The sequence below is a fragment of the Podarcis cretensis genome, assembly GCF_951804945.1.
Source record: "Podarcis cretensis genome assembly, chromosome: 17".
NCBI lineage: Eukaryota > Metazoa > Chordata > Lepidosauria > Squamata > Lacertidae > Podarcis > Podarcis cretensis.
This window is the reverse complement of record NC_137187.1, coordinates 1017802-1042849: the sequence shown is the minus strand read 5'-3', so window position 1 is coordinate 1042849 and position 25048 is coordinate 1017802. Positions and strand designations below refer to the sequence as shown.

Sequence of the window (25048 nt, the reverse complement as noted above, 5' to 3'; positions counted from 1 at the left end):
ACAAACCCACCCAAAGTTTCTTCTGCACCCCTAACTTGTACCTCCTCCATGTCTGCAGCCTGGAGGTTGAACTCAGAGACTGTATTCATGAACCCCTTTTCAAATCCTTATCAACCTTTGTATTTCATATAACCTGTGGCCAGCAATGGACAGTGTGAGGTGGAAAGGCTCCACCTCAGACATAAACTTGGTAGCTATGGGCACAATTGTCTCTGAGACTCAGGACGCCTTCCATTGTCTATGGGTAAAATATCAGCCTGCCCTTCAGCTAAGAACTTTTGACAGAATGTAAGTGAAGCACTGTTGTTACTTCGTATGTATTATACATTGCATTTTTTCAGTGTTCCATTACTTAAATAGATGTTTAAACAGTAGTTTCCTTGTGCTTCTTATTTGTACGTTTAGAGCCTTTCATTTCATATTCATGGCAGTCTTTTCTTCTTTCTTTAAAAGCACAGTCCAAATACTGAACAGACCAACCATATGCTATAAAGTTCTAGAAGGAAGGGAACCCAGGAGAATAGGCCAAATCAGGCTTTCTTTTGGTCTCATCCCCTCAAACTTTTAGCCAGGGTTGGGGTGACAGGCAGAATTTGGATCAGCTAGTCAAAGTTGCTAACGGATAAAAAAGGAACATGAGAGTATATGGACCCAGATTGTAAACATAGAGGCATTCTTAAGTGAAACTTGCTAGCCCATTTAAAATGATAAATATATCTACAGTGCAGAAGTAGGCAGATCAAAGAAGTTAAAATTAGTTAAAAACCACAAAAAGAATTTCTTGACTTTAAATTCTTTACATTTTTTTTCTTTAAAAAATTACAGTTTATAAACTTTGGCTGCAACTTGCAGCCAGGATTTAAGCACAGGATCACAGGCATTGGGGGTTTTTTCCTGGAAGGGGGACAGGAAGTGGAACTAGAAAGTATCTAGAGTACGCAAAAATGAAAGTACACAAACTGTACATTTTTAAAATAAAATACCATTTTGTTCATATCTATACAATTTTTACAATCAATAAATTGTTACATTTAATAAAAATCTGAGACCTTTCATCAAAACCACTGTTGTAAATATTTACATCTGAATGCAACGAATTTGTAAAAAGATGTCAAAATAAATGGAACAAAATCTTATTTACAATAATTCGTGTGCCTGATCAGCATCACCACACATTTCTGTACTAGGGCTTGAAAGAATCTAGAGGCTGTATGTAGAATTTTAGGGGATGCACTGCAGAAAAACTGGCGCAAATCAAGGGAATATATTTACTACTTTCAAGAGAAGAGGGAAACTTAGCTCACTCTGAGTTGTTTAAGGGAATCATAAGGGTATCGGGATGTCCACTTCTGGCTTGGAGATGAAGCATTCTACCAAAGCTGGATGCCACACAACCTATAATCTGTATGGTATCCAGTTTTCCATAATTGCTCCCATTAAAAGGGGCTGTCTGCTTGCACCCAGCAGAAACAAAACAAGATGTGATATGCACACTCCGTTAAAGCTTCTATATTTACATGCTACTCATTTGCATGTGATAGTGAGAACAGCACAATGGTTCAGGTGTCCAGTTTGGCATCCCATTGGACCTATAAACTGCCAAGTGTTGCTTTTTTAAAGCTCCCTTAAGCAGTGCTGGTAAGGAGAAAGCCTTAGAAGGTCACGCATAATGCAAAAGATCTTGATAAGATTACAAAATTGGACAGCAATGTTACTAAACTGGGCAGCGGTATTAAGAAAATAAAGCTAAGAGAGTATGAGTCAAATGGCTTGCTAGTACATAACAGACCAATTTGTTCAGCACATTCTGCTATGAAGAGAGAGAAGTTCTCTGCATGTTGGCTCTATAGTGAAGAACACGACCGCCTGAAAGGAGGAGATAAGATGTGATTGAATTTATGGACTTTGTATCAGTTTGTACTCCAAGGATTCTACTGAGACATGACAATTTTCGGCTAAACAGAACTCCCTGCGATCGCTCAAGAGCTCCTCCTGCACTTATGACAGCAAAACTGCCACCGCAGACAATGTCAAGGCAGACATTTTAAAAATGTCCTAACAGCACTAAGGTTCACATTATCAGCTATCTACCACAGTTGTGTCTACCAGAAAGTCCTTGTAAGAAGATTCAATATAGATAAAGCCCACAGAAGTGGTTGATCTATTATCTTATACCACAGAACACACTGAACGGTTTAGCAGTCTTAATTTTTTCCTTCGTCAGAAAAGTGGGAAATAGACACCAATTTACAGAATTGAAAACATACACCCTCCCAGCTCTGTAGATGTCTTGCTAACTTGATGGCGGAGGCAGAACTAAAATAAAAACCATGGGGAGGGAAGGGGAGGGTCACAATAGATATTGACTCAGAAGAAACACTGGTAACACGCAGAAGCCTTTTCTCATATTGAATGGCCTGTTTTCCTGGTCCCTTCCCCATTCTCTGCACTTAAACCACATCTAACCAGTTTACAGAATCCCCAACCTAAGCACAACCTTTTGCATAGAAATGAACTTCTATGACAAATATAAAATAGTATAAAGATAACCCAGGAAAACTAGGATTCTAACTTGCCATGTTTGTCTTGGAAAGTCACTCTTTAAGTTTCCTCACTCCTCATTATTTGAGTATTTAACCTGAATTCCTCTGATGCAAAATGATAAGAAAACTGATCCTTCTCAATACTAGGAGTACCACTAACTGTAAAGAACAGCCAACTAAAAACGGGGGGTGGAAGGTGGTTAAACAATGTAAGTTATAGAACAGTGAGGCAATACCAACGCAGTGTCAAGGCACAACATCATAATTTCTATAAAGTAGCAGTTTTCTTTCCCTTCCGTTTTCAAGACCAGAATATTTTTTTGAAAAACCAGTGTGTTCTAATTATGAATAATTTTTAAAAAGTTAATGTTCATAGTTCCATAAAGTTTGTATCAGACACTGCAGACCTTTTCAAGTGCTTCAAGACCTTCTCAAGTGCTTTTAAAAATACTTGACTAACCAATGCAACACAGAGCTCTCCATTTTCACTGGGACAAAACAGAAACTTGGCATGTGTATACAAGTAGCACAGCAAAGTGCCCCTTTTACCCCCTAGCATGGGGCCCACAACAGAAAAGAGTTAACCTGCTATGTCCTCTTTCATTACAGAATTAAATTACTTGTAGAAATTTCAGGGATTTGATGTGAATGCTGTCCTAGGCTCTTTCAGTAGAGTGTTATAAATTTAGCAAATAATAATTGATTTGAATTTTTAACTTTTCTGTCAACAACCAAGATAGACCTTCTGATTTCTGAACTACAAAAAACCCCCTCAAACACCATTAGTGCATGTCTAACAAACTTAAACAGGCTGAATAGTTAAGGATTTTTAAGGGGTCCTGCAGCTTTTTTGGGGGAGCAGAACACTAAGGAACAACTCCACATCCTTAGGAAATGAGTTATGTGGAATAAGGCATGTCAAATACACCACTTTTACTTATTAATCATGGCAAATGACAAGACTTTTATGCAGCAAGAGATAAAGCCTTCGAAGAAATAGTCAGATGTTCATTTCAGACATTATCCAAGTGCTAGTATCAGAAACTCAGAGACAATTCTATTACATCTCTTAAGTAGTTAAATCGTACAACACAGAGAAGTCTCCAAACTGAACCAAGTAGCTGGAATGACGTATGAAATGAAGAATCCAAGTAACTAGTTACTTGACAATTGCTTTTGAAAAAAATATGCCAGGAATCCATGTGTTTTTGATGTCTGCACATACATACATATGTCTTATCATGCTAGTATGCCCTTTGAAAATAATTACTATATCCACCCTTTTCTTGAGACAATATATATGGAATTGAGCTCTTGATGACAACTATGGTAGCATACATTCGTTCAGAGTGATGAATTCCCCAAGCACTTCCAGACCCAGAGATCCAGGCTGAATGACCCTGCCAAGCCAATGAACTGAAATCACCATGAGGCTAGAGGCTTCCCAACACGCCATGCACAAACTATGGCCAGTTTTAAAAATAATCTGGATGCCCTGGGGTTCTAAGTTTACCTTCACACACAGGATTCTAAGAGGAAATGGCTTGCTTTGCCATTGCTGATTGACAAAAATGTATGTTATGTGGCAGCTCCTATAGCTGGAGTTAGAAGAAAGCAACAAGCCATGGGTCCTACCCTGAAAAGGTGAGCATTTTGAAGCGCATAAGGACACTTGAACTCCTGGGCAAACTGAAGGCACATCCTTCAAAACAGAAATATGCTATTATAAATCAATGGTCAGCTTGCACACCCTTCTTTTAGATGGACACATAAAGTCAGAGTCCAAGATTCAAATTCCCTCTGTTTTCAGGCATGTGTCACGCAGGTCCGTGGAAGCTGTTCCACTCTGTCTTACCTTACCCTTTGTGAATCAGCCACTGCAATACTAGAAAGCTAACTTCCAGTTTGGCCAAGTGAACCTTCTGGGGTACTCATTAGAAAGCTGAGCTTGTGGATATTCCCACAGTTCTGATTCCGACCAAGCCAGCCACTTCAGATTTCCCACTGGAGATTACAGTTCCCATGAGGATTCCTGCTCTGAGACAGGAGGAGGCCCTAAAAACAATTGGTGCTGCTGAGGACATTGTTGAATCGCTATTCCAAGACAGACCCACGCTGTAACTTCAGCACATTTACTAAGCAATGACTATATACTATACCCATTCTAAGATCCCTTTATATGCTACCTCTAAGGTTCTTCTGGCTATATAATTGCCTAAGTTTTTTTTTTTTCTTAAGTCCCACAAAGAAGTTAGCAATCACCAAGGAAGAAGCCCAGGCCAATTTTTTTACTGCCAGGGTCATAGCCTGGCTACCATCAGCTGAGGAAGACTCTTTGAAACAATACTGCTGTATGTTTTAAACTATCCAAAAGGGTGCCAAAAAAAAAAAATAATGTAACAATTACAAGAGAAAATGAGCCATTCACCTGTTACTTGCCACATTTCATCTATTAAGTTACTGACAAGTGCTTCTCGGCTGTAACTTTGCCTCATCAAGACCATCCCGTTTTGCTAAGTGCTCACAACTTCACATGCTCCTCTTTCTGTTCCCAGCAAAGAGTTTCTGGACAGAAGGTGCTTTGTAAGTGCAAACCAATACATTTAAATAAGCACTTAATACTAATGTTGTATTTGCCTACAGTTTCACCCAACAATATTTGTCACACAGTATGTTCCTATTACATGCTCTCAGGTTACAAGAGTTATCTGAGGGAAAAGGAAAGAAAAACATTACAAAGGTAAAAATGGAGATAATTCCCCTCCTCAAAAAAGTGATAAGCAAGACACAAAAAGGATACCCTGAGAAACTCACAGCATACAAGCTGTGGGGGAGAAATCAACATGTATGAACTGAACTGAACATAAATGGTTTTTTTAAAAAATTCTATGGATTGTTAGCAGAAACAATGCTAAAAATAAAAGCCTCAGGAGGAGAGCATTAAACTATGTGTTTCAGAAGAGAGGCAGTATTTCCCATTACATGATACGTTAATACAGTTCCTCAGAAGCTAGGCATGGCACTAAGCTTTAAATGCCCATCAGAATTTATGACATGAAGTGAGCCCTATGAAAGATCTCTATGATAAACTTCAACACAAATAGTAAAAGTGATCTAGTGTACCAATTTGAGATGTGTTTGAGACCGTCATGTACCTACTTCCTGGGCAAAAAAGAAAAACCACTCTCCAAGAACTATAAATGCAACTCTTCAGTTTCCCTGGACTTCATTTTGCACAAGGCTCATCTTGGCACAGGGGGTGATGATCTGGAACTCTGTTAAGACAGACCAAGGTGTTGGATTCTTACTCTTACTAGTAAGCATTGAGATAGGCACCTGCTACTTTAGCAACATGGGTATGTAGAAATACAGAAGCTCCTGCTGTTGTATATATACTTCCCACAAACAGTGATGCTACGAGTGGTCTTTTCAAGGACGGCAATCCCAAATGCATACATGGACACATGCATGTATATACACAAATATGCATACTACACACATAAAACAATTCACCATTCTAACTCCTGGCCACTGCATTTCATACAGCCGAACTGCAATCATGACCTAGAATATGGCTTATGTTGTGAGCAGGCCGGTTGGATGATTGCTTGGAAGAATCAGAAGCAGATGTGTTTGCTATGGAGAGCAGAGGTGAGATTGCGGAACCATCTGGAGGAAGAGCTGTAGCAATCTCTGGGAATAAAGAAGTCAAATTAAAATTGGACAAGTGAGATGAATTGGCCATATGCATTGGGGGCATGTCTGTCAAAAGGGGGAAACTTGGCTGGGCAAAGCCCACTGGCCTGGGAGGAGACAAGATGGAGCCAAAGCGATTGTTTAAACCTCCACCACTTGGCTTCTCTGTGCTTGGATTAGGAAACATCTGGTTAGAAAAATAAGGGATTGAAATGTCATTGGAAAGGGTGGGATGGGCAGGAGAATATGGCGGATAAAAAGATGGCAACGTATTTTGAGGATCTACTGGAATCAGGGCTGGTGTTCGAGTAGTACTAGACTGAGTCACTGGTGGGATGAACGGTGCGTTGGCATTTATGGGGGGATTCATTCCACCCTCTGGAATAAAAGGGAATCCAAAATTTTGAGACAGACTGTGCTGATCAGGAGCTGCACTGTCATTAGTCATTTGTGGTCCTTCAGGCATGAATCGCACAATACTGCCTCTTTTTTCTAGAGCAGTTTGTTGCCTTCCAAGGATCATACTACCACTGGCGGCCAAAGGAAGGTGGGGAAGACTAGGATCAAAGACATTTCCGTGTCTTTGATTTCCAGAACGATTTCTTTCAGGCTGGCGAATTTTAGAACCACTGTTATCCTGGAGAGGATGTCTTGATCGCTGAGTAACTGAAGAATTTGGCTGACGAACTGACGGTGGGACTTGCTCGGCATTCCGAGAGACGGGTGGGTGGGTGAGAGGAGGCCGGACGACTCCATGCACATTGCTAGAAACTGGAGCATTCATGTGAGCCTTGGTTCCATGACTCTCTGTCATTCTCATGGGATTGGATTTCTGAGCAGAAATATTGGGGCTTGTATTGCGACCCTGAATATCTCCAGAGGAACTTGAAAAGGGAATATTTAATGTATTGTTCCTATTATTAATAGCACTGAGAGACATATCGCAACTTTCCCTGTTCTGACCATCACCTTCTCTTCGAATGTGAATACTGTCTCTTGCTGGGGGGCAATTATATTCAACAATAGAAGAAGTGGCACACTGTGGATTTCTCTGGTGCTCTGCAATTGGTCTTTGGCCTCCACCGACTTGCTCTCCAAGATGAGGGACAAGTAAACTCTGCATAAAACTTTGGTGGCATGCATTTTCATTGTCCCTTGGGGGAGGAAGGACATTTCCTGCTGAAATGCCCTGAGCTGGCTGATAGGGCAACCTCTTCTGTCTGTCTAAGGGTGGTCCAGCATTCTGGGCAATTCGAAAAGCCTGTGTCTGCATACCTCTGAGGGATGACACTGAGGTCCCTATTTCACTGTTCCTTGAGGACTGCACATCAAACTGCTGGTTAGCGCCATTTGCCTTGAATGTCTGGCACTCAGAAAGTCTTTGAACATCTGCTCCAACCGTGTGGTCTACTGACATGCGTCCTTGCATGTTATGGATTGCCAGTCCTTTATTCCTAGACACATCAAGGTAATTTCTCATTTCAAGATTATCTGAAGCCCTCAAGCTCTGAATGGATATTCCTAGTCTCTGCTCTGAATTAGAGGGCGTCTTTCCAATAAGTGCCTCTGCGGAGTAGCTGCTAACTCTATTTCTTTCTTGTCTGTGGGGGACACAGGTCATGTCGGATGACCTGGAGACAATACTAGCCTGGGACACCATTTGCTGCTCCAAAGCCCTGGAGGTCATAAGTCTTTGCATCTGGCCATGTCCTGGCACATGTTCAGAAGAAACTCCAGAACCTGTCTGCCTGTTGCCCACATCTGGTGCTTGCTGGTGCAGAATGTCCTGATTCAGATGGCTCTGAGGATGGTTGTGGTGAGTTCTGCTTGCAGTGGGGTTCTCGCATGTCTTCTCAGGCTGAGAAGATGCATAGTGCTGCTGCATTTGCTGCATCTGTGGGTGATGGGGGTGGGGTTGGCTGCTCTTTGACCGCGACTGGTCGCTTCCATGATGCTTCTGCTGTAAAGCAAGTGTGGGAGGCTGCTGGGCTGTTTGGATGAGGGTCCTTTTCTTCTGCATTTGTGCCTCTTGATGCATTACTCTTTGCTGGTGGACGCTGAGGGCTTGGGAATGGATAGGGCTTTCTGCATGAGAAATGTGATGCTGGAGTTGATACAACTGGTGTCTTTCTCTTAACTGTCCAGCCTGTTGTTGCTGCTGCTGCTGCTGCTTTACATACGGATTGCTATGAAGGTGGGTCATTCCTTGAGTGGGAGCATGTTGAATAGCTTGCAGGTGCTGTCCTGTCTGATCCGGGACAGAAGGCTGAGAATTACACTGAATTTCAGCTTGCCTCAGAGCAGGTGGCCCAAAATTGCTGGTTGGGAACAACCGGCTAAGACTATCAGTGTGCCCTTGACTGCTCCCTGATACTGCCATATTGGAGGAGTTGGGGGGGATCTGGTTGACAAGGATTCGACTTTGATCTGAAATATCGTCAGCTGTTTGGTTCAGCAAAGCCATCCCTTCAAGCTGCATAGGTGCCGTCTGGCAGTGTTTCTGTCTCTTCGACGTGGAAAGCAGGTGATCATCTGGAACGGAACGTTTGACAGAGTCTTTGCGGCTTTCCTGGCTTTGCTGCTTTAAGTGTGGCTCATGCATCTGAGAAGCCTGCATGGTGCTGGTCCGAACAGCAGACAGTTGTTCTGAAGCATAATCTGTCATTAGCACTGGAGAATGTCCTGGAGACTGAGTCATATATGGATTAGTGGGCATGGATGGAGTCATAGTCACAGGAACAGCTGATTGGTCTGAGGTTGGGGGTAAACCTGAGCAGCTCACAACAGGATGGATGATGCAGCTTTGATGTATGAGATTATTGACACTTAAGCTTGAAGTGCTGGAAGACTGGGAGGCTGGAATTTGCAAGGTTACACTGGACACTTCCACTCCAACAGAGCAGCTTTGTTTTTCGACTGACCGATCAACGTTTATTTTCACTGCATTCTGGGTGCTGAAATTTCTTGGCACTGTTTCTATCTGGTCTGCATCTTTAATGGTGTGAGACTTAAAAGACTGGTCTCTTCTTAGAGATGCCACTTCATCATCCTTGGAAACAGCAGCTCCCGACACTGCTGCTTTTGCGTGGGCCTCTTGGTCAAAAATTGCTTTTGCTGCCAAAGCTACAATATCCGTTTGCTCTGAAAACGTACAGCTGTTGCATGTATTCACTGAAGTGTTGTTGGGAACATTTTCCCTGCATGTGTCTGGCAACATGGATGCAACTGAGAATCCACAACTGCTGCCTGAGCTAGTGGACATGGGAGAGTCTGCTTGTCTGTTAGCAGTGACTGTTTCTTGTTCAGAGGTACAGGAATGAGACTGTGCAAGGTTTTCCTCTTCAGTGTTCACCAGCAAGAGCCCCTCTTGCTTCTCTGCCAAGTCATTCGAGTCTATAATTGATTTAGTGTTTTGGGCGCGAAAATTAGGGTGTTCAACTTGGACCGAGAAGTTTTTTTCTACAGCTTCTCCCACTTTACTGAAATCAGAGAAAATCTTGGTCAGGCCTTGCTCTTCTAACAAATCACTGGCCTGCATGACTATGGAACAATTTTGTTCCATTGTGCAGATTTCAGACACCTCTGTTCTGGGAACACCCTCTGCACTCGCCCCACTGTTTGCCACAGATGTCCCAGAAATATGAGAAGCTGTCACCTGAGAGTCGGAAGATGTTAAAGGGCTGGTGGGGATGCATTTGGATGATTCTGATAACTTAGAATTTGTTGCTGAATTAGTTTGAGGAGGCAGAGATGCACACTCTCTGGAGATGGGAGCAACCACTTCAAACTGTTCTGAGGACGCCGATTCGAGGGGCAACGATCTCGGCACTATAGCTGCATTCAAGTCAGAGGCCAGGGTAGTTTCCATGTCTTGTTCAGCTCTCAGTCTCTCTTTGGGATGGGAATTGGAAGCATCATTTTGGGCAACATCATTAGGTGCTACCCTATTTGCTTGTGATATGGCTAAGCTTTGCAACACCACATTATCAGGCATGTTTTCAAGCAAGACGTCACTTCCTGAATGCTCAGGGGTAGCCTCCACATCCCCACTATCCAATTTCTTCAAATCTTTGCAAGAATTCACTTGACATGCAAGATTGCTGCTGGCCACCAAGCATTTTTTAGTACTTTTATTAGACCATTTTGAACCCAGACCAAATGAGGTTTTGGGGGGTGAAGCACCCACTGAACATGAAACACTGGTTAACATTACATTCTCAGCAGCAGAAGGGGATGCTGCTGTAGCTGCCAGCAGAACATGGGTACTTGGTGTGGTTTGGCTGCTGACCGTTGATGGATTTGTAGGCTGACTGGTAGACACCTGCAGACAATTCTGTCCAGCCATCTGCGATATGCTTTGATTGAGGCTAGCTAAAGCACCAAATGTATTGAGGGCAACGTTTGTATTTGGATCTTCACTGGTGGTAGGCTGAATAACTTGCATAGGGGTTTGATCCGAACCTCCAGAACAGGACTTCACAGGCTTCAAGGCAAACAGCTGCCCATTTAAAGAAATAGTCTGTGGAAGATGTTGGTTCGCCATTGCAACTGAAAACGTTTGTGTCGAGCCAGAAGATGGTGCAGAAGATGGCCTTGGCAAAATATGGACAAGATGCTTCCCACCAAACATATGAGGGCCAGAGGCATTTTGCATAGGATTGCTAGCACTTGCTGAGGGAGCGGCTCCATTTATAGGCATTCTGATAGGAGGAGGAGGAGGAGGAGCAGAGAAAAGGGAGAGAGGATTTGGGTTAGCGGTCTGTATAATTACAATCTGCTGGCTGACAGTTTGGTTGGGGACTTCAGTTCTCAACACTGGTGGACCTGCACTGGCATTTGAAGGCTGTAAAATGACTACGTTTTGTTTAGCAGGTGGTGCAGTGACAGATGGAGCTACTGGCTGGGGCACCTGAATCAGCTGCATAGGTGGATTCAATGGAAGGAGGCCATTTGCAGGTGCTAGAACCTGCGTCTTAGTGACTAGCGGCTGCATAGGTAAGGATGGGTAAGATGGCAAAGTAACCATGATTTGCTCAGCTGTTTGTTCACCAGCAGGTAGAGGATTATTTAAACTGGGAGTAGTTGCCAAAATCCTGTTAGGAGCTGATGCTGTAATGCTAGCATTGTTAACTGGCTGATTTAAGAGGGCTGCGTTTATGCTGGACAGAGTACGGTTTAGAGGCTGAACAGTATTCCCTGCCAGTTGCAAAGTAGTCCAAGTAGTCTGGGTGTTTCCAGCAGAAGTCATTCGCGTCAGGCTACCCATGGTTTTGGAATTTGAAGTGCCAGCAGCTGAAGAACTGGAAAAAGGCCACTTATCTATAGAAGCAGCAGGCAAAGTGTTAATTTCTGTTACAGCCTTCTGGATTTCTACAGCAGACGCTGCTGGCCCTCCGCTGCTTTTGAAGATGTTTCCTGCAGACGGCTTTCCATCAATGGAGAGCATTACAGATGGAGTACAAGTGGTATCAGCTGCAGAAACCACACAGCTTTCTAGGGATCCATTTCTTGAATCCTCTTTCGGGGGCATGTCTGCCAGCTGAGCCAGAGATCTGTCTACACTAGCACTGACAGGAAGGCTGTTGCTAGGCAAACCCGCTTTCTCAATTAACTTGAAAGTCTCTGGTTTATTTTTAGATTTGGAGATGTCATCTTCATCTTGTGGAGAACTCTGCATTTCAGGCTGTAGCCTCACTAGCTGCAAGGGATTCAGTGAGCTGTCAGCACTCGAACTAGTAAGTGGGCCTTGCTCATTCTCAGAGGCAGAGTGCTCAATAATTTTCTTGGCTGGATTTGACGGGCCTGATACCAGCGGAGAAACTGAAGTCTGAACCCCTGATTTGATTTCTGTGGAATAGATACTAGAAATGGTCACAGGAGTGACTAGGTTGCAAGTCCTCTGGACAGGAACAACATTAGCAGTCTGCTTCTGTAAATTGTGACTGATATTAAAGGTTATTCCTTGGACTGATGCCCCCTGGTTGCTTCCACCAAGCTGACTGCCGTTGGAATATACAATGATGTTCTTCTGCAGCTGGTCGCTGGGGATCACAACAGACACTTTTGCATTTTTCAGGTTCCCTTTCTTCTTTTGCTCCTGATCATTGGGGATAACAACAGAAACTTTTGTGTGCTTAAGGTTCCGTTTCCAGTGGACAGTGGGGTCATCATAAAGGCAAATGTCATTGGCTTTCAATAATGCAATGTAGCGCCCATTTTCTTTCTGAAGTTCATCCAACTGCTTCCGGAGCTTTTTTATTTCTTCAGCTGCAGAGAAATAAAAAATGAATAAATCTGAATGACCAAAGGTTCTGCAAAAGTCTACTATGGCTGATTTGTTTTAGGAGCAAGTGAAAATAGCATTAAAGAAAGCCCTTTCATCACCTCAACATCGGTTTCTGCTGTAATATGCAGAGCTTTTTTTCTTTAAAAATGTTTAGGGGTACTCTCATTTTGACTCAAGAAAACCACCATTTTATGGTTCAAATCGGGAACAATAAAGACAAATAAATGGACAAAAGTAAAAAGATTCACAAAATGTTTAGGGGTATGCGTACCCCTGCATCCCCCCAGAAAAAAGCACTGGGAATATGTACTCAAACTCAGATTACATCCTTAGAGACTTAGAATTAAAAGGAGAGAACACAAGCTGCATGCAACACATCCCAGGCATCTCTAGCTAGAATATTTATAGGTAACAGGAAAGAAAACCCACTGCAAATTGGAGCCAATCATTACTGGGCAGACGGGTCAACTGTCCTGAATTGGTAGAGAGCAGCTTCATATGTTAACTGTATTTCACAAACTCAACATCTGAAGAAAACTACAGCCTTCTCAATACTCTCAGCAAGGAAACATTTCTATTGCTTTCATTCTATTATTTCCAGTTCACACTGCATTTTTCCAAAAAAAGATAATTAGTCGTATGAAAATTAGGGGATCATAGAATGAACAGGCATCATCTAATGTAAATCCTAATAAACAACTACTACTGGGACTTGGATTTCAACCATGTTGCAGAATATTCAGAAATACCCTATTCTTTCAGCTCCAATTATAACTGAGAGGCAACTTCACTTAGAAAAACTATCAAATTACAGTTCTTCTATAACTTAATTTACAAGTGTGGCAACATTTTTTAGAATTAACTTTACTGTTGCTTTTTTCAATCATGTTCAACTTCTTCATATAAAATTTGTATTGTGAAAGAGAATTAGCATACCGGCACACCAAGATTATGTTGTTAGCAAGATATAAAATTAGCAAATCTGCTTTTTAATAAAAGATTGGGACTACTTTTATTAGGATAAGGAAAATTACAATCCAAAACACAAATATTAAGCAAACAGCATTCAATCTGCAGGATAGCGAATCTATCATTTGATAACAGTTCCGGAGGAAAGGTGGAGTAGCAGTTAGACAAAGAATGTTTAGTTTGAAATGTATGTACAATAAAAACAGAGGTATTCTAGCGAGAGTATTCTAGCCAGTCCATTCACCTTGCTCATTGTTTCCTCCATTCAGCAAGAGCTCGTCGTTTTGCCTTTTCATTTCTGTTATATATTGATATGCCTGGTCAAGGATCATGTTCTTACTCTGCAAGGGAACATGTGGATAATTAGAAAAAACATTCAGAGACTCAGTCTGAAATACAAACAGGCCTACTTCTTATTTATTATTATTATTATTATTATTATTAAATTTGTATACCACAGCAGTTCGGGCACTAGCAACTTCAGTATTGGATTACTGCAATGCAGGGTTGCTGAACAGAAGTGAGACCCGGTCAGTATCTAACACCTATGTTCAATGGTTGGCAATATGTTTATGGGCCAAGCTTTAGGTGTTACTATATTTTTTTTTTAAAATAATTTTTTATTAACCGGCCAATCAAATCAAATTAAATCACATCACATAAATTCCGAATTACAAAGCCGAATTTTAAATTTTTGTTGTTTTGTTGGGGGGCCACTAGGAAGATGGCTGACAATAACATCTCTCCGACCCACACAAGGTAATTTGGAGGCTATGATGGGAGTAATTAGCCTTCCTACCCCCCCCCCCAGGATGGTGGGGGGGACTGCCTTGCCTGCTGTGCCCTATACCACCCCCGAATTTGTGAGGATGGGGGCACTAGGCACAAAGCCCTCCTGTGGGATTCCGGTGCTCCTGGACGCCGTCCCTGATCCGTGCCACTAGCTGCAAGAACTTCAAAAGAAACAATTTGGATGAAGGAATGCACATATTTCAAGGAAGGAGGGGGAGTAAAAGACTGCTAGCAGAAGAGATCTCTGATAAAACAAGACAAGATTAAATCATGAGAAGATACGCCAAGGCATGGTATGGTAAATGACTGATGGGGGAGGGGGGAAAAACTTTCCTTTCTTTCCTTATGTGATTAAACAAGAATCCCCTCCCCTCACGAGTCAGAAATGTCATTTTAAGGACTTAAGCTGTGGATTTAAGGCTGTGTGGAGATAAACTTTCGAACCAAAGCATGTTTTAAGAAGAGCGTGGAATGTATAAGAGCTTTGGAATGACGTAGTTAAAAATGCCGTCGCCATATTGGGAAGTTCTGTCGGAGGACTTAAGTCTGAGAGGTGAAATAGAGAAATAGAGCTGTTTTTATATTGTGGGTGAAACTCCTCAGTGGGACTTAAGAATGACAGTTCTGTAATTAATGATGGAAAGAGCGCTGTTATCTATTAAGGCGATGATATATGGAAACCATCTTGATTTGAGGATTGGAAGAATGGAAAAATTCACATAGGATTATTATTGGTGTTTATCGGCTTAAGGAGACTATCAGAAGAGATCATAAAGAAAAAAGAGAAAATATATGAACAAGATGTGATGTGGAAACAGCAAGATAAGACTGGATAGAATTATGAACCCTGTTTGGACTGATTTGGATTGATTTGGACATTAACGCAGTAGCAAGAAGATGATCAGAATCCCCCTTCGGATCTTGAAATATGGGTCCCCCCAACAACAAGCTTTAGGTGTTACTATTAGTATATAAAGACATTAACAGTTTGAAACTAGTTTACTTGCTGGAGCATGTCTCCTACATATATGCCCACTTGACTGGAACTAGCACTGCAGGTACCACATAATACTCATTACACACTTGTAAGAAATTGATATTTTTGTGTGGCAGCACCCACACCTTGGAAATCCCTGCCTATTGACATCGCCCACGCACCTTCGCTGTACTCTTTTCGATGACTGCTTAAATCATTTTTGTTTAGCAAGCCTATCCACACATGTAGATTTTGACATCTTTTCATCTCTTTACTGATCATTCTAATAATCTTTAAATGTTTAAATTGTTTTAACTGTTTTCATTGATAATTTAAATATTTCATACTTAGAGGTTTTATTACAGCCAAGCGGTATATAAATTTTGTTATATAAATAAATATTCAGCTGCCATGAAGAGCAGACTAACTTGTTTCAGCGCTGGGGAGCATGGAATTAGTTCACCAATTCGGTTTATTCCAGCATTGATTTTCTTCTTTCGATGCCTCTCCACTAGCAAAAACAAAACACATAAGGTGTATAACAGTACATTGATAGCATATCCAGAAACAATAAGACTTCTCTTTTGATTGAGAAGGCATATATTTGCATGCCTGGTGGAAGGAAGAACTCGAAGAGGAATGATTGCTCCACTCTGACAACAGCTGCACTGAAGCTCTTACCTGCATTGTGAGTCTCGCGGTTTTTCTTTCTGTTAAAAAAAGGGTAACATGTAAATGGCTAAATTACAATATTTGCTATCTAGGAAGTTTTCTTTAATCAATCTATTTTCTTTAATCTCCAGCAAATGCACAAAAGGGAGAAGAGAAATAACCACATTTGCTGTAAGGATCCCCAAGATATATATCTGGCTTGCATTATTTATATAAATACAAATTATATATATGCCACATTTTGGGACACAGCCTAGCCAAGAACAATAAATATAAAACAACCTAACAAAAGCAGCACATTAACAAAGGCCATTTGAAACAGTTACAAAGATTAATAAAACAGGGCTACATTTTGTAGATACAGTGGTGCCTCGCAAGACGAAATTAATCCGTTCCGTGAGGCTCTTTGTATAGCGGTTTTTTTGTCTTGCGAAGCAAGCCCATTGACAGCTTAGCGGATTAGCTCTATTAGCGGTTTAGCGGCTTTTAGCGATCAGCTGTTAAGCGGCTTATCAGCGGATCAGCTGATAAGCGGCTTAGCGGCTTAGGAAAAGGGGGGGAAAGGGGGGGGAAATCCGCAGGAACGCGCAAGACATTTTCGTCTTGCGAAGCAAGCCCATAGGGAAATTCGTTTTGCGAAGCGCCTCCAAAACGGAAAACCCTTCCGTCTAGCGGGTTTTCCGTCTTGCGAGGCATTCGTCTTGCGGGGCACCACTGTACTTCTGTAGAAAAAGCCTTTAGGAAAAGGCAGAAAGAAAAAGGTGAGTCTGTAGAGCCCATTTAAAAAATCCACAGCATAGAGGCCATGCTAATCTCTATGATGAAAAAAGTTTCAGAATCTGGGAGCCACCCCAGAAAAGGTCCTACCACTTTGGCTTGCCAATTGCCTGCCAAAAGCATAGTACTACTTAATGATGTGTGTACTGTGTTATATAAGGAACAGCCATCCTTTACTTCAAAGCAACTCTTGCCCTGTTGGTGCAGTATTTTTCATACTGATGGAATTTATCATAATTTTATGTATTCTTACTATCCTAAGCATGTTTTTGCACTAAGTTTCCTTATTTTGTAGGTTTGACTGCACACTTGTATACCAATCATGGGACTAGAAACTCGACCAAAGAGAACAAATTAAGTTATAACTACTTCTCATCATGTGCAGGCTATGCAGAGCAGGGTAAAGACAACAAAATACCTTCTCTACCTTACTGAGACCCACCTTTATACGGAAGTCCAACCGTTCTTAAACCAAAGCATGCTTTCCCTAATGAGGCCTCCCGCCGCTGATGCCCTTCCACTCTTCAGCTTCCATTCTTAGACCGAGGTAAAGTTTGCAAACCGGAACACTACTTCCGGTTTTGCAGAGTTCGTAAACCAAACAGTTCGTAAACAGGACTATTCTTAAACTGAGGTACCACTGTACTTATTAATGACTAATGACTAAGAAACTCAGCAATAAGAACAGTGGTGCAGCTGAGCTTCCATTTCTCTGCAGGTGCATTAGTGAACATGAGAAGTAACATAACCTATCTGGAGAGGTCTTATATAAGAAACTTGGCAGATGCAAGGATATAAAATGTGGGTTAAAAACACTAAAGCCCATTCAACTCTAGGGCTTAGAAAGTACTGTTCAGATGAATAGTACCAGTGTACACCAGGGGTGATATGGCACATAAGTATGGACCTGTCCCCACGTTGCTGGCAGAGATCTTTTCCTTATCTTGTTATAAGGGAAGTTCAGCAAAGGGTTAGAACAGGAGTTTATTATTGATTGGTCATATTTCATGTTGCATGTAAATAATGCAGAGGTGTACTGCTTTGTTTCTTTGATTGTTCATTTAACACACTAAAAAACATTTATTTAAAAATTTTTAAATGTCAGATATGACATGGAAAGGACCATACAGTGCTACCTCAGGTTAAGAACTTAATTCATTCTGGAGGTCCGTTCTTAACCTGAAACTGTTCTTAACCTGAAGCACCACTTTAGCTAACGAGGCCTCCTGCTGCCGCAAAGTTCTTAACCAGAGATACTATTTCTGGGTTAGTGGAGTCGGTAACCTGAAGCGTCTGTAACCCGAGGTACCACTGTACCACTGAACATAATCATCTTTGGAGAGTCTTTGACTTCACCTAATAGCAACACTTGTAAAAGCTTAAGTTGTTATGCTCCCGTTGCCACCACCTGCCTAGAAAACTATTTTACATTAGACTGAGCTACACTTAATCTGATGCAAAGGCTACCCAGGTCATTATCTGTAGTGGCTTTTTACAAGGAGCTGACACATAATAAGAGAGACTGACAAGGATGATCTTACACACACTTATTTGTGAGTAAGGTTCACTGAACTCAACAGAGCTTGCTTCCAAATAGATAGGCGAAGAATTGCATTGTAATTCTATTTGTGAACAGGACACTTACCGGTGTTGTTTCTTAAGAGGAGCCTTCTCTGTCATCTCTGGCATAGTTTGAGAGATGAGGATCTAGAAGAACAGAACCAAAAGTAATGATTCTAGAAGCACCAGTCATTATTGTTCCATCTGAAAACCGTGACTCTCAAGTATTTTTTTCTTCACAGTTAAACTTCCACTGGCTTCTTTTAGATCAGCATAACCTAATAAATTGCACCACAAAGGACATTATCTAGCCTGCTAGGCCTCATTTGTAGCCTAAATGAAGATGCAACCATGCAAAGCTTCTCTACAGGTGACTAGGTAGATTATTTATACTCACCACTGGTGAGTGGCTGTTTACAAGACTGCAATAGTACTCCAGCTTCTACTGTGTTGATGTTTCTCAAACCATACTTCACAATCCTAAGTGAGACAGATAGAATTTATTGGAATTCTAAGGACCTCTGCTTACATTTAAAGGTTACAGTCATTGGAATAATTAAATACATTCTTTTAAATGAAACTTGAGTAATAGGAGGGGGAGAGAAATCAAGCTCTGTTTAGTTTACTGTAGTTAAATAGATTTTTTTACCCCACCTTTCAGCATATCTGCCCTCCCAAGACACATTACAATATAATGATACAATGATCTGGTTTGTGTACCACTAATAACCATTAGTATGGCTTAAATTTGGTTCAACATTCTCCCTCTTTGTAAAGTGGAACTCCATAAATATTTATGAACTTCCAAACTCAACTTTTATTGGGTTTGAGTTGGCTACTGAGACTCATGTGCTGGTAACCTCACGTTTGGATTACTGTAATGTGCTCTATGTGAGGCTGCCTTACAACTAGTCCAGAGATTGCAGTTGGTACAGAATGCCACAGCCCAGGTGGTTAATTGTGCTTCTTACTGGGCATGTACTGGGCAGCACTAAAGGTTCTGCTATGGTTCTATAGGTCAATGAACCAGTTTTAACATCTTGTTACCTACATATACAGCCCTAAACAACACTGGACATGGCTACCTGGAAAATCAGTTTCACCTCCACTGCTCAGTAAGACCATTAAGATCAACAAACAGAACCTGATTAGTTTTATCATTCATGCCCTAATGATGTGGTGTCAGGCTTTTTCACTCGTGGCACCAGTGTTGTGGAATGTACTGGCATCCCATTGCCTTTTGAAGACACACCTGGCATACCCTTCATCTCTTCACCTAAGTCTCCTACTTTAATTCTTGTGCTGTTTTAATGGGGCTGTTTCAATGAATATTTTAATCACCGAATTTTGCATTTTAACATCCCAATTGGATTGTTTTCCAGTGGACTTCAATTATGGCATACCATTATGTATTTTACAGTGTTGTTTTTTGTTTTGTAAACTACTTAGAAACCAACTGGGCATTAAGTGGTATATTCATTATTAATAATAATTTCAGAGATTAAGGCACAGGGCCAAGCTAAACATGGCCAGACAGCCACATTCGTTGTTCATGTGCCAGCTCCATTCATGTATAAGGCCTGGAAGGGTGATCATGGTTTTTACATCAAGAGAGATACCATACTGGCCCGAATATAAGCCGCCCCCCGAATATAAGCTGCACCTTTAAATGTAAATGGGGAAAAAGAAAAAACAATAATACCAGGGCTGCGGCCTTCCCCTTTCCCCCGCTTGGGAGCGGCGGAGAGGCAGCGCTTTGCTGGCGGTGTAAGGTAATGAATGTAAGCCGCACTTTAACTTTTCATGGTCAGAATTTGAGGGGAAAGTGCGGCTTATGTTCAGGCAAATATGGTACCTGGTTCTCTTTTTCTTTTACTTGCACCTGTTACTTCAAATCAGACCCCCCCCCCACCCTAGTATCCTACTAGTAAGGTAAAAAGGTAAAGGCGGCCCCGGACGGTTAAGTCCAGTCAAAGGCGACTATGGGGTTGTGTTGCTCATCTCGCTTTCAGGCCAAGGGAGCCGGCGTTTGTCCACAGACAGTTTCCTACTAGTAGCATCTAGTAAGTTAGCATCATATAAATCATGCTTGGGGATAAGGAAACTTTATTTCCCTCTGTCTTTGTACCTATTGCTGAGATCTTGTGAGTTTAGTAGAAGCCAATGGCAAGCAGTGTTAGAGCAGAACAAGCAACTCTGTTTATTATGATGCAAGCATAATAAACAATGGCATTGATTCCAGGGACAGTGGGACTCAGCATTGCTGGTAGAATTTACAGGCTCTTGCAAGTACACTCTAGATCTTTTGAGTATTTTCCTTATGATATGTTGTTTGAGGAGAATATAAACTATCCTCACTTCTTATTAAATGCAGTTCACACAACACTCCAACTGCAATGAATTTTCTGTAAAGTATGCAATGCTTTGTGGATTTTCTTAACAATTGGAAGTGACTCTTGTAGAAAATGAATTTCAGTGAGCTAGCAGTCATCAAAAACTGCAAGCGATTTACAGAGTAAGAATTGTTAACCAATGTACTTACTTTCTCTTAACAAGAATGAGTTTGCAAGAGAAATTTACTTTGAGGAGTTAATTAATTTAGCAATGAAAAAGTACACAAAACACAAAAACTGGTCTATATATAAAATGTTTGTACACATGCTGGTCCATTAGAATAAAAAATAAAAGCACTGACAGGATACTATATTCATAAGGACCAACCAAAAAGTTAAAATAGGCAAAACCATTTATAGGACTCATATTCAGGCTAGGCGTTTGGGGGCATGGCTGAAAAGCCTCAATTACAGTAGGCCATGGTATAATTTTGGAAATGCAAAAAATATAATTTCAGAATTAAAAGACAAACTTTTATTTAATGTCTCATGCAACTGTATGTATTGGATGGGATTATGGGATGCGTGTGGGAGGGGGTTGGTGTTATAAATTTGTAGCGGGACCAGAAAAACAATGCTTGGGCATGCTACCAATCAATCTTAATCCTAACCATGTTGACTTGAAAGTAGTATTTACTGATTTACTTTTGAAGAGGCTGCAATCCTATACAATCACCAGAGAACAAATCCCTCTAAACTCAACTGACACAAGTGGGACTGCATTGTTAGGACTGTCGTCTGTGTTTCTTAATATGGTTGTCAGAATGTAAAGTTAAGTATATAGAAGAAAATTTAAAAGTACAGGCGACTCCCAATTCATGCCGAGGTTATGTTCCATGGACAATGCCTAAAGCCAAAATAGTATATAGTCAAAACACACTGAATTCAATGGCGAGTGAGAGTACCAAAACGTCCTCCACTGCTTGCCCCCTTTTCCATGTTTTTTACATTTTTTTTGCCAAGCATTTAAACACAAAATATAATTGCATTATCACAAAAAGCTGTACAGAGTATGTCTGCCTATGATGAGTAGGAGTGTGTGTGTGTGTGTGTGTGTGTAAATAAAACATGAAGGGGTTAATTAAAAAATGGGCACAAAACAAGAGAATAAATTTACCATTAATACATTTAGCTTGAATAATGAAAGTGTATGTCCTAACTATAAAACAACAGTAACACCAGAACAGTGTCTCAGGGCAGCCATGTGAGCAAGGAAACTCACTAGGCATACAAATTAGGAGGATGTGATTTTTATATAGCATCTTAATCTGGCATCTCATAACTTCCAAAACGTTTCCATATCTCAATTCAATAATCTTCACAAAAGCCCTGTACAAAAACTTAGCATTATTATTCTCTTCGTATTGCCAGTCCCAGACTGAGGTTATATTATTATTATTATTATTATTATTATTATTATTATTATTAATAATAATAATAATATGCACTACTATTGCCAGGCTTTTTTTTCTGTGGCACCCAACATAGCCATGTTATCAAATGGGTATTTTGGTAACTAGACTCCTTGCTCCCTTTCCTACAAGCAAAATCCAGATTATAATGCATTATATAGTCCGCTGCAAAGTGCTTAGCATACTGCAATCTATCTATCTATCTATCTATCTATCTATCTATCTATCTATCTATCTATCTTGTATGGATAACAGCTACACAGGGAGAGTCCCACTGCAACCAATCCCCTAGTCCTGAGGTCGGTTTCTGACTGCAGCCCCCAAGATGCCTCCTTCCTGCAAAACTTACAAACAAGGCACGGAGCTACAACCAGTCTTCCCTTGCGCATCCCCAGCATCTTATCTGCTCCAGGGGCTACACAGCCTCTGCACATGGAGGTTTCTGCTGGCCACCCTGTTCAGACCTCCCCGGTCCAGACACAAAGTGCACGGCCTGCAGCACTTTGGGGTCAGCCTTGGAAGCCTAGTTCCCTCAACACCCTCCCACCCTGCCTGGCAAAGAAAGCCGCAACCGGGAACACTGGACATTTGGGGCATCCTGGGGTTGGAGGGCTCCAGGGCCCCCCCCCCACCATCCCAAAACCCAATATTGGGAGCTGGGGAAAGCCGCAACAGGGAGGAATGGACATTTGGGGCAGCCCAGGGAAGGGAGGCCACCCCACCTCCACAAAACCTATTATTATTATTATTATTATTATTATTATTATTATTATTATTATTGAATTTATATACCGCCTTATACCCGGAGGTCTCAGGGGGGTTCACAGAAGAAAACCCAAATATAAAACCACAAAATAGATCATCAAAATAAAAGCAACAACCCAATAACCCGTCTCCGGTAGTTGGTTGTCTCATAGCTGAACTCTTGTAGAAATATACAGTGGTGCCTCGCAAGATGAAAAGAATCCGTTCCGCGAGTCTCTTCGTCTAGCGGTTTTTTCGTCTTGCAAAGCAAGCCCATTGACGGCTTAGCGGATTAGCGGTTTAGCGGCTTTTAGCGGCTTATCGGATAAGCGGCCTAGCGGCTTAGAAAAGGGGGGGGGGAACCCACAGGAACTCGCAAGACATTTTCGTAGGAAATTTGTTTTGCGAAGCACCTCCAAAACGGAAAACCCTTTCATCTAGCGAGTTTTCCGTCTTGCGAGGCATTCGTCTTGCGGGGCACCACTGTAATGTGTGAATCTGTGAAAGAAGAAGGTACTCGCTTCTCACCCCACCAGATGATAATTCCAGTGCTTTTTTTCTAAAAAAAATGTTTAGGGGTACAGTACAGTGGTACCTTGGGTTAAGTACTTAATTCGTTCCGGAGGTCTGTTCTTAACCTGAAACTGTTCTTAACCTGAAGCACCACTTTAGCTAATGGTGCCTCCCACTGCACGATTTCTGTTCTCATCCTGAAGCAAAGTTCTTAACCTGAGGTACTATTTCTGGGTTAACGGAGTCTGTAACCTGAAGGGTATTTAACCTGAAGTGTATGTAACCCAAGGTACCACTGTATTGCACTTCTGAATGCATGCCAGCCTTCCTTCTGGATCGTGTTAGCGAACACCTTCTACCCAAATACAGTGGTAAAAGGTAAAGGTAAAGGTACCCCTGCCCGTACGGGCCAGTCTTGCCAGACTCTGGGGTTGTGTGCCCATCTCACTTAAGAGGCCAGGGGCCAGCGCTGTCCGGAGACACTTCTGGGTCACGTGGCCAGCGTGACATCACTGCTCTGGCGAGCCAGAGCCGCACACGGAAACGCCGTTTACCTTCCCGCTGGTAAGCGGTCCCTATTTATCTACTTGCACCCGGAGGTGCTTTCGAACTGCTAGGTTGGCAGGCGCTGGGACCGAGCAGCGGGAGCGCACCCCGCCGCAGGGATTCGAACCGCCGACCTTTCGATCGGCAAGCCCTAGGCGCTGAGGCTTTAACCCACAGCGCCACCTGCGTCCCTAATACAGTGGTACCTTGGATTAAATACTTAATTCGTTCCATACTTAACCTGAAACTGTTCTTAACCTGAAGCACCACTTTGGCTAATGGGGCCTCCTGCTGCTGCTGCGCCACCGGAGCACGATTTCTGTTCTCATCCTGAAGCAAAGTTCTGAACCCGAGGTACTATTTCTGGGTTAGCGGAGTCTGTAACATGAAGCGTCTGTAACCTGAGGTACCACTGTCCTCTCCTTTTCCTCCTCATACTGAAATACTGCCCCTCAATGAGGCCAAACTTAGAGGCGCAAACCGTTGAGGGGTCTGCGTCCCCCCAGAAAAAAAGCACTGGATAATTCCCCCAAGACAAGACCATGTATTGCAGCAGCAAATACAGTGGTACTTCTGGTTACGTACTTAATTCATTCCGGAGGTCCATTCTTAACCTGACACTGTTCTTAACCTGAAGCACCACTTTAGTTAATGGGGCCTCCCGCTGCCGCACAATTTCTGTTCTGATCCTGAAGCAAAGTTCTGAACCCGAGGTACTATTTCTGGGTTAGCAGAGTATGCAACCTGAAGCGTCTGTAACCTGAGGTACCACTGTCCTCTCCTTTTCCTCCTCATACTGAAATACTCCCCTCAATGAGGCCAAACTTAGAGGCACAAACCGTTGAGGGGTCTGCGTCCCCCCAGAATAAAAGCACTGGATAATTCCCCCAATGCACCCCCATGTATTGCAGCAGCACCTCCTGGGACGGGGGCGCCTCCCCCCCTGCCTGACGCCCCTCAGCAGCTCCCCGGGGGAGGCCCCACAAATACACCCGGCCGGGCCAAGTGTCACTGGGGCGTGAGGCGGGGCAGGAGCGGGCCGGGCGGGCGGGTGTGTGAGGGGGGAGCCGGCCTTCCCCTCACGCCGCCGCCGCCCGCCACCTGAGGGACTCACCGCCGGAGCGCCGGGCGGGCTGCGCGGCTGCGGCCCCACCGCGGGGACCATCCTC

General features: G+C 42.4%; 1 protein-coding gene across 1 annotated transcript; it reads right to left on the bottom strand.

Moving 5' to 3' along the window:
• Positions 1-777: 777 nt before the first annotated feature.
• Positions 778-25048, bottom strand: USF3 (upstream transcription factor family member 3). Its single transcript, XM_079960212.1, has 7 exons — positions 24994-25048; positions 18669-18751; positions 18357-18418; positions 15944-15972; positions 15691-15773; positions 13739-13835; positions 778-12506 (listed from the first exon to the last, which is right to left on the bottom strand). Exons 3-7 carry the CDS (start codon positions 18398-18400, stop codon positions 6082-6084), a joined length of 6678 nt encoding a protein of 2225 aa, XP_079816338.1. The 5' UTR covers positions 18401-18418; positions 18669-18751; positions 24994-25048; the 3' UTR covers positions 778-6081.

Bases quoted from the DNA above. Each gene is read 5' to 3' on its own strand.
- USF3 (XM_079960212.1), bottom strand. From the start codon at position 18,400: ATGCCAGAGATGACAGAGAAGGCTCCTCTTAAGAAACAACACCG. The intron at 15,973-18,356 runs GTAAGTGTCCTG...TTTTTTTAACAG, and splicing joins CCTCTTAAGAAACAACACCG to AAAGAAAAACCGCGAGACTC. The intron at 12,507-13,738 runs GTGAATGGACTG...ATTTCTCTGCAG, and splicing joins TGGAGGAAACAATGAGCAAG to CTGAAGAAATAAAAAAGCTC.